The sequence below is a fragment of the Colossoma macropomum genome, unplaced genomic scaffold (genome assembly GCF_904425465.1).
Source record: "Colossoma macropomum unplaced genomic scaffold, Colossoma_macropomum, whole genome shotgun sequence".
Taxonomy (NCBI): domain Eukaryota; kingdom Metazoa; phylum Chordata; class Actinopteri; order Characiformes; family Serrasalmidae; genus Colossoma; species Colossoma macropomum.
The window spans coordinates 35,135,130-35,148,300 of record NW_023494803.1 but is presented as its reverse complement, the minus strand read 5'-3'; the positions used below and the strand labels follow the sequence as shown (position 1 = coordinate 35,148,300).

At 39.6% G+C, this 13,171-nt stretch overlaps 1 protein-coding gene across 1 annotated transcript in view; it reads left to right on the top strand.

The window, feature by feature from the left end:
• The window catches only part of daam2 (dishevelled associated activator of morphogenesis 2), a 104,426-nt gene that overhangs the window by 37,936 nt on the left and 53,319 nt on the right, over positions 1-13,171 (top strand). Inside the window, 1 exon segment of the mRNA XM_036593478.1 lies at positions 7,571-7,645. Within this exon segment, the coding sequence (XP_036449371.1) occupies positions 7,571-7,645 (75 nt within the window).

Here is a 13,171-nt window from a genome sequence, read left to right as displayed (position 1 = left end):
AAGAATCTTTACATTTTAATTCATCATCAAGGAGACAAAGATGTGAGCAAGTTGTCGTGATGTGCTCTGAACTGGATTCCTGCAGCTGAAATTGGATCTCTGAATTGGATTGCAGGATAAAGAAGCAGGGGACGGCCTGCTGAGATGTTGGATCCTGGCAAGATGGTTGTCTGGCCTCGAAAACATGGCTGATTACTGCTCTGGCTTGGAGACAGGCAGAGATCTGTGTGCTAATGTGATTTAGGTAGAAGGATTCTGGAGGGCCAGGCAGTTATTGAATGCACAGACCAGCTTCTTGTTAGTCCCTCAAATACTTACAGTAACTCAGAGTTATATTTCTTACTACTGAGCTTGAAAACACAACTCCCTTCCATATACAAAGCCAAAAAGAGAGTATGAGAGAGAAACAGGTAAAAAAAAACTGTGAGAACAAGACAGAAAAAAGGGATGACTGTGTTCACGTTTTAGAGAATAACGATAAAAACTGTTAAAACAGTGTTAAACAGTTGGGCTGTATGGGCCTCTGCTGCCTGAGCGCCTACTTAAATGTGCTCTTATAGAGTTTGGCATACCACAATCCAGGTGTAAGTGGACTAAATATGTCTTTGAAAGCTGCCAAGGGAAATATTTGCAGGTCTCCTGTCTCTTTGTGTTCTTAACCTGAGCCATCACTCTGGTAGAATAATGAGGAACAGATTTTTAAAATTGCCCAGTTAATATCATCAGCATTCCCCATGAAAAAAGAGACCTAAACAATCCCCCGTGGTTGAATTCGCGGTGTGTTCCACATCACATAATAACCTCTACCTGAAGGAAATATGCCGATTACACAATCTGCAGTGATTCAGATATCCTGCACATTTCTCCCCTCTGGCTTCAAGTTTGTTTCCCTCTTTCCACAAATAAGTGGGGCCTAGCATGGAGCCCTGATGTACTTTAACTCATGCCTTTGTTATGAAGTGATTCTCTTTCTAGAGGCTACATTACATTCAGCTCTAGAAGTTTAGTTTTTACCACTGTTGTAAACTTTTAAGTATTACTGTTCATTTCAACAATGAGTACACTTTAGAGCTGGGCAGTATGACAACCTATATCGTTATTGTGATCAATTATGTCACAGTACAATTCAGTTTGCTTTTCTCAACATGATGTGGTTATCATCAGTACTTGTAGAACACCAACCAACTCCTGTTTCGTTATAAAGAGAGCAAAATTAGTCATGTTTAACTGGATTTAGTGCAACATAGTGTCCCAAATATTGAATTAAAGCCATTGTAGTCACAGTGTTTGATAATATTTTTGAAAAAATAGCACTACTTGTTTTTTTTTCCCAGTTCCAACTGATCAGATGTCTGAAACATTAAATATTATGACATTATCTCGTATCATGAAGATTTCTTGAAGTATCGCAATGTTAGATTGTTATCATATTGCCCACCTCTAGTAAACTTGTTCATTATTGGCTGCTCAGTTTGGTGTATCTACCTGAATCACTTGCAGAATGGCTAAAAATAAAGTATCTAGATATCAAGTAGCATCAAACATTCAAAGGCTTCTCTGAGAGCACTCCTGGTATTTTGCTGGGCAACCTTGGTGACCCCATCCTATAAACAGTCTGATCCTATTTATGAACTCTCACTATTTAGATGTGGTTACTTAACAGCTTTGACTCACTAGTTAGTAAACTATCAGACATCCACTTCACTGATTTATGACCGTCAGTGCCTGTGGTGATAATTAAGGCGTGATGTGCTTGTATGTAACGTTAAGAGACATGCTCTTTGTACTAGCTGATACATCCCGTGTTTTGGTAGCTGTGTCATCACATTTGCATTTGTACAGCTGGTCCCTTAAGAGAGTCTGTGGGTTCAGCCAACAAGCTTCCAAATCTCCACAAACACTCAGCAGCACAATCTCAGGCATCGAGCCCCGTTCAAACAAAACCGCAGAAATCAGAGAGGCAGAGAAGTGCTTTAGCGAACGCACAGACTCCGGGGTCACCTTGGCCACAGAAGGGGTAGATTTTTATTCCCTGAGAACGAGTGAGTGAGATTCTCAAGCGTGCGCTGCCAAAACCCACTGCAGTGGTAGAGCATATGAGGAGACATGAAAGAGAACAGTGTTGAACAATCGATAGTTCACTCCTCCAGAGTCAGAGGGGCAGCACAGTGTAGTGTGCATATATGTACCGTTTAGTAAGGTCATGACGAGGCCATTTAATCCAGTCAGCACAGAATTATATACCTTCATGACAAGAAATAAAGTTTTAAAGAACCTTTTTGACCTTTTCAGCACTTCAAGAACTTCAGACTGTTGTTAGTGACTTGAAGCGGCATGTAATGTTGCATTGGTGTCATGAAGTGTATTCAGCCTAATGCTCTAGTTATTGTACTTATACAGGTAGAAATGTGGTGGTTGGTATAGTGTAATAGTAACACCTCTGCCTTCTACGCTGTAGACGGGGGTTCAAGCACCCTACAGAATACCCATAAGAGTTCTTGGGCAAGACTCCTAGCACTACCTGCTCCTACCTGTGTAAAATGATCAAATTGTAAGTCGCTCTGGATAAGAGCGTCTGCCAAATGCTGTAAATGAAGTGCTGTAAAACAAAAATTACAGGGGTGTTAACATTAAAGTTGTGGCCATCATTAACCCTCAGAAGTCAAAGAAGTCTTGAAAATTGAGAAAAGCTTGTTGTAATTTGATATTATTTATTTCACATTCCAAGCTCATTGAAACTGGTCTGACCAAAGTGCAGATTCTAAACGTTTATTTTATAGCACCGTTGTGTTTGTGCAGTCGTGTGCAAAAGTTGAAGGTACAATAAGTTAACATAACTTCTACAGGGATATTAAAAATTACATTTTCTTGCAAATTTTCATGCATAATTTCTATTTATTTGATGAATTTAACAAATTGGGGGAAAACGATAAACATACAATATAAAAAGTGCTGTAAATTTTGCATTTTTAATCTTGCTACCTAATATGTTCAATTCAGCAAATAAATAGAAATTGTGCACCAAAATGTGCAGAAGTGTGTTCTTTGTAGAGGATGTGTTCACTTATTTTCCACTTGGAAAATCAACAAAGTATGTAATTTGACCAGTGTGGCCAAAATTGTGCATACAACTATAAGTAGGACAGGAGATGTTTTATTCTGAGTACAGTCTTGTTTTGCATAAAGAAAAATGATGCCACTTTTTGTCATTTCTTGACATGGAAATGTAACAGTAAAACATCAGAAGTGCAGATCCAAACTTATTGTTACAGAACAAATAAATCAGAAGCCTGTTGATAAAATGAATGTGAATGTACTTCATTGCACTGTGTAATTAATTACATATGTATTTAATGACATACTGCTGCATACATATTACACTAATGGTGTACGTGATTAACTGACATGGGAATTGTGGGCTGATGCCAATATCTGATATTTTTCATGTACATATCTGCCGATGCTGATACAAAACATTTATAAAATGTAGGAATTGGGACTAGATCTTCCTGGATTAGCGTTATACAGAAATATAACATTTATTTGTATATTTGTTTATAGTAAAATTAATAAAATGCAAATATTTTAGCTCAGTTGTATTGCTTTCTACTTATTCTGCTCTAATAGAGGACAATATATACATCATCAATATATCAGTTTAAAATATTGGTCAAATTTAAACACATAGCCGATGCAAATCATTTTTTAAAGCTTTTATCTGCTGATAATGATTCCGTCATCATTATAGATTCCTGTTGAATAGCATAGCAAAATGAAAGTATTAACTTGTCAGTCTGTTGATAAATACTGGTCATTTGGTGGGTACGTGTTATTGCATGGCCTATGTGTCTCTTAGTTTATACTAAGACATGTCTGGCATCCAAAGATGAGACAAGGATGGAGTGAAAAGGCAGCCGAACATAAAAACTTTTTAAGAAAAGCTGTTTTTAAATCATACTTTGATATGACAAAGTTTGTATTAGTGGTGTTCTTTCTGAAGGCTCTGCGTCAGACCAACTTGTCTGTTCCACCTCTGGGCCGGATCCACGGCGGGCCGAGAGCACGGGGTCGTGTTTATTATTGCTCCCTCCACTCCGGCTGCTTTAATAGCACAAATATTGACGCACAGGGAGAGCGGCGCACTACCGTGCCGACCTTAAAGCAAACAGAACCGTCTCCCCATCTCTCTTCCTTTGTAGCAAAGAGGAAATTCACCGGCTTTTTAATGGCTGTTGTGAGCCTGCCAGGAGAGATGTTCTCTACAGGGCGAGCAGTTTCAGACAGCAGGCGACAAATAGGCAGGAGGCAGTGTAAAGTCATTAAGGCTGGTAATCTGGTGTTTAGAATCAGTCTGGCTGCATGAGCAGACTGCATCTGTGTACAAATCAGAGGCTGAGAGGAAGCCAGATTGCAGGACGAGGTACAGTCCAAGCTTTTGTTTTGCGTTCCAGCAGTTTTGCTTTGGTGTCGGACATGTGAGACCACAAAGTGGAAAGGAGTGAATTGTTTTTGGATCTGAGTGGTACTTTTGTTCTAGTGTGCATGTCTGTAGTCCTCAGCAACCCATTCCAAGGCCTTCATGCTGTTTGTCCATTTCAGACAAAACATGTCTCCACCATGTGAAACGCCATCAGGTGTGAGGTCAGTAATACACACAGACCTATTTGTGCCCATGTCTTCTTCTGTCTCGTAAGGCATCTTGGTTCCATCCAAAGCTGACTTTGGAAAAAATCTGTAACATTTGCCAAATATTGCCAAAGGCAACCACATTAAACAGGCTAATTGTGGTTAACAGAAACCAGTTCTCTGGTGTTCCACATAAGCTTTAGACTTGGGTATGACCCACATCCACAGACCCTAACGATGTTTGATGATGTTTGCACATTAAACATAGATCGTCATGCATGGAGACTTGAAAAGAAGGGCTTTGGATCATCCCAACTTTAAGGCGGCCTTAATGCTCACGGCCATTGCGTTGTGATCCATTTTCCAAACAGCTTGAGTAATGTTCCTATTTGATGATAAACAGAGTGATCTCCACACGGCCTGCCTGCTGTCGGCTCACTGGGGAGAATGTGTGCCATTAGATCAGCGAGCTGCTCCCTAAGGGAGTCATGATGGACTAAAAGCGCTCTGTACCCCAGCTGGGACCAGACAGAAGCGATGAGATAAAGACAAATTATGGTAATAAGAAGTGCAGATAGGACCATTTACAATGCTGTAGCTCCAGCTAAGGCATAATCTAGCAAAAGAAATGAAATCTTGAAGGTGCTTGGACTTCTTTAGAATGAAGCAATAAGCCAAGAGATTCTGTATATTACAGTGATTTTACCCATTTCACATCATGCACAACGACACCCCTTAACTCTGATAAAATTACTGTAATGAAAGGCCTCAAGTGACTTGTTGCCTTTAATAAGCTACATCAAAATACAACTTGCTAAACTAGCGGTCTCACTGTCTGCACACCCCCCTTATTCTACTTTTTTTGTATTTTATCATTTTTCTTGGGGTCCTCTTGAGATGTTTATGTAGTTTTATGTTCCGAAATAATTTTTACCATTACTGTTTCCAAACTTCTCTTCAGTGTGAAGGGGTGGGGCTAAACTGCCATAGGCTGAATATATAGATATGAGTAAGTTCAAGATGGGCTGTTTTTTGCTGTTTAATTTTCATATTTGGACTAGATTTGGACGGGGAGTGAATGGTACATTTTGAAACTTTTAGTGTTTATATATTCTACATTAAAAGTTAACACCTTTTGGTTTTCCAAGATATGGACCCTTTAAGAATGTTTAATACCATTTATCATTTTTAGACAAAGACCACTTTTTAAGAGCTGAAAAAGGTCTAATCAACTGAAAAAAAGCTTGTAACTTCCCACTTAGCACTTCTCTGTAGCCCCAGTTCGAGAACCACTGTGCTAAACGACAGCGGTGTTCAGTAAAGGAATTCTAGCATCACAGTAATAATCTCAGTGCACTTGTCTTTTGCCAAGCAGTATAGTTTGTTAACAGTAAGTTATGGTTACCAAGTGACATAACAGTCAAAGTTTAGGGGGAGGTTGTTTTTTACTGTTGCTTCTGACTACGTGTCTTGCTGTTGCTAAGCAACAAGTGCAACCAGCTGTGCTATCAAGCTATATATTGCAATCAGTATATTACTACTATTATTAACTAGCGAACATGGTGTTGTTAACGGAAACAAGCTGAACCTAAATTAAAAAGCTGCTTTTGTTTATCATGATTTCAATCCATGAATGACCTCAGCCTCTAACCTATCGTCCATTACAGCGCTCACTGAAGGCCCACCTTACCTTGAATCAGAATCATCAGGACGGCATGACCTAGGCTAGTTGAACACTTTTTTTCACCTCAAGGAGTCTGAAGTGCTCTGCACAAGCACAAACACAGCGAGCAGAACGCATCACTTCCATTGAAAACAATTATTTGCCTCAGTCCACAAAAACATTCAGTGCACAGGCCCCCTTATTCTACTATAATGGTTTTTAATAACTTGGCACATTCAAACAGGATTGATGTGCATGGTGATAGTGTGTGTTTTATGATGGCTCAGAAGGTGGCTCAGCCAATCAGGCTTTAGAACCAGAACTGTCTGTTTCAGAATACAGATGTTATACCATTTTTGGCCACATTTCTCTGAGAGCTGATTGACAATAGGTTTTGATAAGTATCAGTACAAGTGCATTGCATGGAATAGTCTTGCTTTCAGTTTTCATCTTGCTTAAAGTGCTTCTGAAAGGACTTTACAATCAGCTTCTGTTTTCCCACACAGATGTGGAGGAATGCAGTAAACTCCCTCGTTCATTTTCTCCTTGTGTAAAGAGGACATTCCCCCAAGCAGAACAACAACAATCCACCAGCCTACGGTTACTCCAGTCTGTGTGTAGTCTCTAGTCTGCTGGAGTTTTCCGCGGGACATGGAAGTCCTTGCATATTTAATACGTCGCAGCTTCCCATGCATATGTATGACATGCAGATGTAGGCAGCGGTATCAATTATGCTGATGCTGTGGCTTTTTCATTTGCTTAATGAAAGATTTGAAGCCCACATTGATGTGTATGTGCTTTCTGTGGGTTCCCTGAAGCCTTACATGCTCCATATCATGGAAACTTTTCTGTACTTTTTTTAAAATAAGAGTTTGATGTAATATGTAAACATGTACTATTCACTTCTCAGTCCATACAGTCTAAACTTGGAAACCAAGTTTTTGTGAAGTCCACCCATTCAGTCTAGTTTAGCTCCACCCACTCACGATGAAGTTATAAAAAGTGTTGCAGCCAATCAGACCAAAGCTCATTTACATATATTAGTCTTGAATGCACAGGAGCAAAAACAGCCTGTTTAATTGTAAAGGATGAAGAGGGGTTGGAAAATGGTCCTGGAAACATGAATTATGACTTTATGTGTGGTACATAAAACCACACAACTGTTGTAAGTGGACCTCAAAAATTTAGCATATGGGCCATTTAAGGCATGAGATTTTCCAGTGGTGAACTCCTAGTATTCTCTGTTGTGCTTATGCAGTTTTGTTTTCCATCTTCATTTAGGAACAAGAGGATCCCAACAAGCTCGCCACCAGCTGGCCCGACTACTATATAGACCGCATCAACTCCATGGCTGCTGTAAGTGACTGCTTTAAAACCTGCTTCTGTCTTTCTGATAAGGAAAATTGTCATCAATACTGTTTTTAAGGAGCTAAAAATTCCAATAACTGATAATACTGGCTGAGATGACTAATCATCTCATACATATTTTTAAATATGTATTCAATGCCTATTTTTGCTGTTGCAGTTTTGGCGTATTTTGAATAAACAGTGGCCAGTTCGGGTCATGGCAAAACACGTCACAAACAGAAGAAACTCACTTTTTATATAATCTAAATATTATAGTACTGGGGGCGAAGCTTCCCAGTAAGATGAAGCTCTCTAAAATGAAATTCTCTAAAATGAGTCATTTTCCTCAGGTTAGAGGTTAATTCCTTATACTATAAAGCAAACAACTTCAAAGCAATTTTGTTGCTTTATTGGCAGTTTTTTTGCCGACACCTGTAAACCTATGGAACCTCGAAATCGATCGATTATATGGAACGACTGATCTATCAGTTGGGCCTGACTTTCTGCCCCCCATGTTCACTTTTAGTTTAGAACATGACTTTCTAGCTCTCTTTCTCTCTCTGTTTGATTTCACACCCTACTGTTCTCACAAACTCCCTAAAACGTTGTGTTGGCGCTTTAACGTTTGCACCTTGACTGATGACTCACAGCAGTTACTAATGCATCAGAGCACAGTTGACTTTGGCTCTGAGAGAAGAGCACTTTTGTGTGCTAGAAATACTCAAAGAACATCTCGCAGCTCAAAAGAACACAGCGGCTTCTCAACCCTTCCTTTTCAGCACGCTGGAGTTGCTGTTTGAATATCATGTTAATAATAGATCCATTACATATTTCTCTAAATGAAAGAATCAGAGTTCAATATGAGTGACTTGGAGATCAGTTTCAGTCATCTCTGACCTCTGCCCCTCCTCTGGAGACACTCAGTCTGCTCCGATTTTGATGATCAAAACCAGACAGCACACCAGCAGCTCAACAATGAAAAACAATGAAAAAAGCACAACGATCTGTTTTGACTGTTCTCGCTGTATGGTCGAGTATCAATTGATTTCATTCACTTCTGGACACAACACGAGAGTGGAGTGTTTCTGACGTGCTATTGGGCATTAAAATTCCTTGAGGTCAGTTTTCCATGCTGCTCGTAGACCAACCAGCCAGACTATTTCAGCATTAGCATATCATTTCAGTCTGCAGGGTTCAGAGTAGTGGAATGCCATTTAAGCGTGTCGTTGAGGACGGAGGATGGATGGATGGCCAAAAAGCAATCACCATTATATTTTTACAGCATTGTTTTATTTATTTATTTATTTTTCGATTGGACTTGCAGATGCGGGGTACCCTTAGCAACACATGCTTTTTCCAGCTCTCGACTATTTTTGCAGATGTTTTTGTTTATTAGCCTGTTTTTGGGACAGAATCCCAGCAGAGCTTTGGCTTCATGAAGCTGTAGTGTGTGTATATGTATAGTAGCTGGTCATTACTATTATCATGTTCCTTTTAATGATTATTAGGAATGTGACTTACATTTGCTAGATTAATCAGTGTTATCATCAGACCAATACAGTGGTGGGATAACACAAGCAGTGATAACATTCAACAACGTTACAGGTTGTTGTGGAGAAAACGTTACATGAAGGCTGTGGAGAAACCTGATGAGGCTTGCACAGATCTTTTAAGCCTTTTTGCCTTATAAAGTCTTGCAATCTGCAGTTTTCATGCTGAAAGCAAATCTGTATGTCTAAGGCTGCCAAACACTATGACGATATCATATAGTGTCCTTTATTTCTTAAATGCTGGGGTGAAAAGTACTGTGTTACTATACTTTAGTCAGTTCCAGCACATTTTTGTTTATTGTTTTTAATAAAACATCCAACCAAGTTAAGATCAGTGTACAATAAACTGCCCATAGCTATGCTTATTTACTTTCACCCACTAGCCCTCACATCACACACCACCAAAACGAAGCAAACGTTTAATTAATCTGTTAAAACACTTTACTTTTTACTTTCATATCGTCGTTGTTGGAACAAAACTTTGCATCTCAAAAAAGTTTTTCTGTAAAAAAAAACTTTACAGAAGAAGGAAAACCAATTCTTAACTTTTAATGCAGGTTAATATCACAAGGTTTTATTCCAATAAAGTGATATTGGACGATTTTTGTTGCTCTATCCATTATTCAGTGTTCACCCAGTGTAAAAGTCAGAAGTAACGACAAAATTAGAGGGTTTTGTCCTGACAACTGCAATATTTTGGCGCAAAGAACCTTTCAATGGTTGTTTAGAGAACCATTTTTGTAAATGTAAGTGAAAAGAACCTTTGTTTAAAGTTTAAAGAGGCTGCACATAATGTAAAAGTTCTAGGAGGAACCTTTAAAGTTTCATGTTATGTGAAGGTTCTTTAAACTTTTGAAAGGTTCATCTCGCATACAGCTTTTTCAGACGTAGTTCTTGAGGGAACCAGATGTGGTTCTTCCATAGCATGGTTCTAGAACTCTCAAACAAACTGGCCCTCAGTTTTATTTATTTATTTATTTATTCATTCATTCATTCATTCATTCATTCATTCATCCTCAAGAGTTTACTTTCACTTCAGCTTAATTTCTCTGTACTTTCTACTTCTGCATAGATGATCAATAAAAGCAATCAGTGGTGGAGGCTTTTGTGTTGTGAGCATGTTTGCTTTGTATATAAGTGGAACGAGCATCCAGTCTCAATGATGAGAACCATTTGGCTTTGTATTTCAAGAGGAAAGAACATTTTACTTGATGGAGCTACTTTAGATTGGTTCGGAGTGTTTTAGATTTACAGATTTATTGATCCACTCTGTAGATGAGTTTGCTGTGTACAGTGCTTCTCCAAAGTGCACCACACACAACAGAAATCTGCAAAATTAAGTGCAAAGCTTGATTATTAGGGCCTGTAATAACAACATTAACAATAAGAATTTCTCTCAAGCGACAGTACAGTAGATGGTGTGAGTCGCTAAAGTAAAGCAGGGCTGGAAAACATCCACTGGAACTGTAAGGCAGTCCGGCGTTGTACCGTACACATACACTCAGAGATGCACATGTCCTGTAATGTTAGATGAAATCCACACATTGCAGGAATTAGAGCTGGGGCGATAAACAGTTTTGTAAAATTGATGATTCAGAGCAATAGTATCAATAAATATTGATATTTTTGTTGTTTAAAAATCAAAAATATTTTACAGTAACATTCTGTATATCTAGGACAGTTTCCATTTGTGCCAGAGGAGGTGACAAAGCTCAAGTTTTACAGACAAAAAAAGCATTAAATCAAAAGGCACATTTTGAAAACATACACATTATATGGCATCTTTCATCATGTCTTTCATGTCAGGTCATACTTTATTTGCTCTTTTTAATGCATGGAGCTCTGAGCTGAAGTAGAGCCTCAAATTCTTCTGCATGTGCACACAGCACTGCAGCAGAGCTTCAGCCTCAGAGTCAGTATTTTTTTTTTATTTTATTTTTATTTTAAGTAGCTGTCTCTTCACTGCAGATAAAAAATCACTCAGTGGATCCATTTTTTTCTTCGTTTGTGTGAAATAAGTGTGTCAACGTAAAAGTGTAAGTGTGTTTAAATATTACACTCACTTTTTCCTCTACACATATTACAGCTGTCTCTAAAGATCTCATGGCAACTAAACTTTTTTACTATAATTAAGAATGAAAAAGTACTGTTTCTGATGTTTCCTCCATATATCAGTGTGACACTCTCAGGCCAAGTCACTGCTGCATGAGTAAATGGAGCAAAACCAGAACTGGAGTTTCACATCACAGATCGGAGCGCAGAACATTCATGCTTACAAAATGGAAGGAAAAAGTCCATAAATTCTAAGTTCATGACTGTTATTGATAAATCGATAACTGATCCCAGCTCTAGCTCAGGCCGCTTAGTGTGCAGCAGTGTGGAGAGTTTAGGCCATGACTTCATGGCTTGGAGAGGAGTTGTACAGTGTGCTCATGGGATAGCTCTGGTAGCTGAATTATTGAATGAGCTCATTTTCCCAGTGTCTGCTTGGCCCAGCAAGGATACACGGCTCCCTGAAGCCATGCAGAACACCCTGTCAAGCCTGATGAGGCCGCACTCTTCCATCCATTCATGTCAGTTTTATTTGTATCATTTTCGCAGCGTTGCTGCTGTGGAGCTGAGAATTTAGAGTACGGTAACCCAGGCCAAGCCTGAAACCTCTTAAATTAGGCCCAAGTCTCTGGTCTTCAGTCACAGATACATGCCCTATACTCCATAACTCTTCAGGAGATTCATGCATGTACGCAATCTATGAAGCGGAGTGTTTTTAGTGCTTAACTGTGCTCAGCAAACATCGAGTCAAGCAGCCACTTGTTAATATTCTCGGTTTGCTCATGAATGTAAGCACATTCCAGTTATTTCATAAAACTCAGTTGTGGAAGAACTTGATGCAATCGCTGGCAACTTAAGCTCAGTAGCTGTAACCACCAGTTGCATGGATAAACTCTCAAAGGGTCAGAAATGCTGACTTCGGTAAAGCGTTCCTGCCCTCATGAATGCAGTGATATAGTAGAGCTGGTTCCTAATCAGAATAACCTCAGTAGATAGGATTCCTGACCTTTTGACACCGTTAATCATCACACTAGGTCATCAGACAGAGTCATCTCTGGTTAAAGAGTGCACGTTTAGCCTACAGTATAGCAGATAATCCGCCCTCCCTTCACCCCCTGGACTTCTACATCCTACTGTCCGCCATTGAGAACACGCATCCGTTTAGGGAGCAGAGCCAGGGGCTTTGCAGGCCTGCCAGTGATCCGGGAGCCATCTGGACAAGGCCAGGCCAGACCTGTCCAATGGATGTTATGACTGAAACATCTGCGCAGCCCCACGGCGAGAGCAGAGCCTGGATTTGGTTGTACGTGAATAAGAGGACCCTGGTGCTATTTTTCCATAAACATGATCTACGTCGCTCTTTAAAAAACAGTACCAGGCTACCAAGCATGACTCTCAGCACTTCCTTCAACCAAGTCAGCCAACATAAGTCTTCACTTTGGGTACCTTGGCAGAGTTTCTGTCGTTTTCAAACAGTAAAGCAGGCACGTTATTAGACAGCCTTCCTGAATAGGATTTAGTGTAGCTGTAACATACAGTTGTGAATCATTTCTGCTTGGCGTAAACCCGTAGTGGAAGGAGAAAGTCAGCACAGAAGCTGGACAGGAGCCTGGTGCTAAAGCTTACGAGAACAACAATAGTTTGATGCTACGCAAAGTAGACGTAAAGCATGACTGCAGTGCGCTTTTTTCATTGTAACTACTTGGCTTACAGATTTTGGAAGTGCACTATTTTTGGAGGAGGAAACCCCTGCGACTCAGTCAGACGCACTCTCTTTATTTTACTGTTTGACATTTTTATTCTTAAACAGGGTGTTTGGGTTTGTTTGCTTAAAATAAGCGAATCATGTGCTATTGCAATGCTAATGACCATTTTGCATAAACGTATGAGGCCTACTGCAGTGTGAGCTCAGCTTGGAGATGTTATCGTCCTT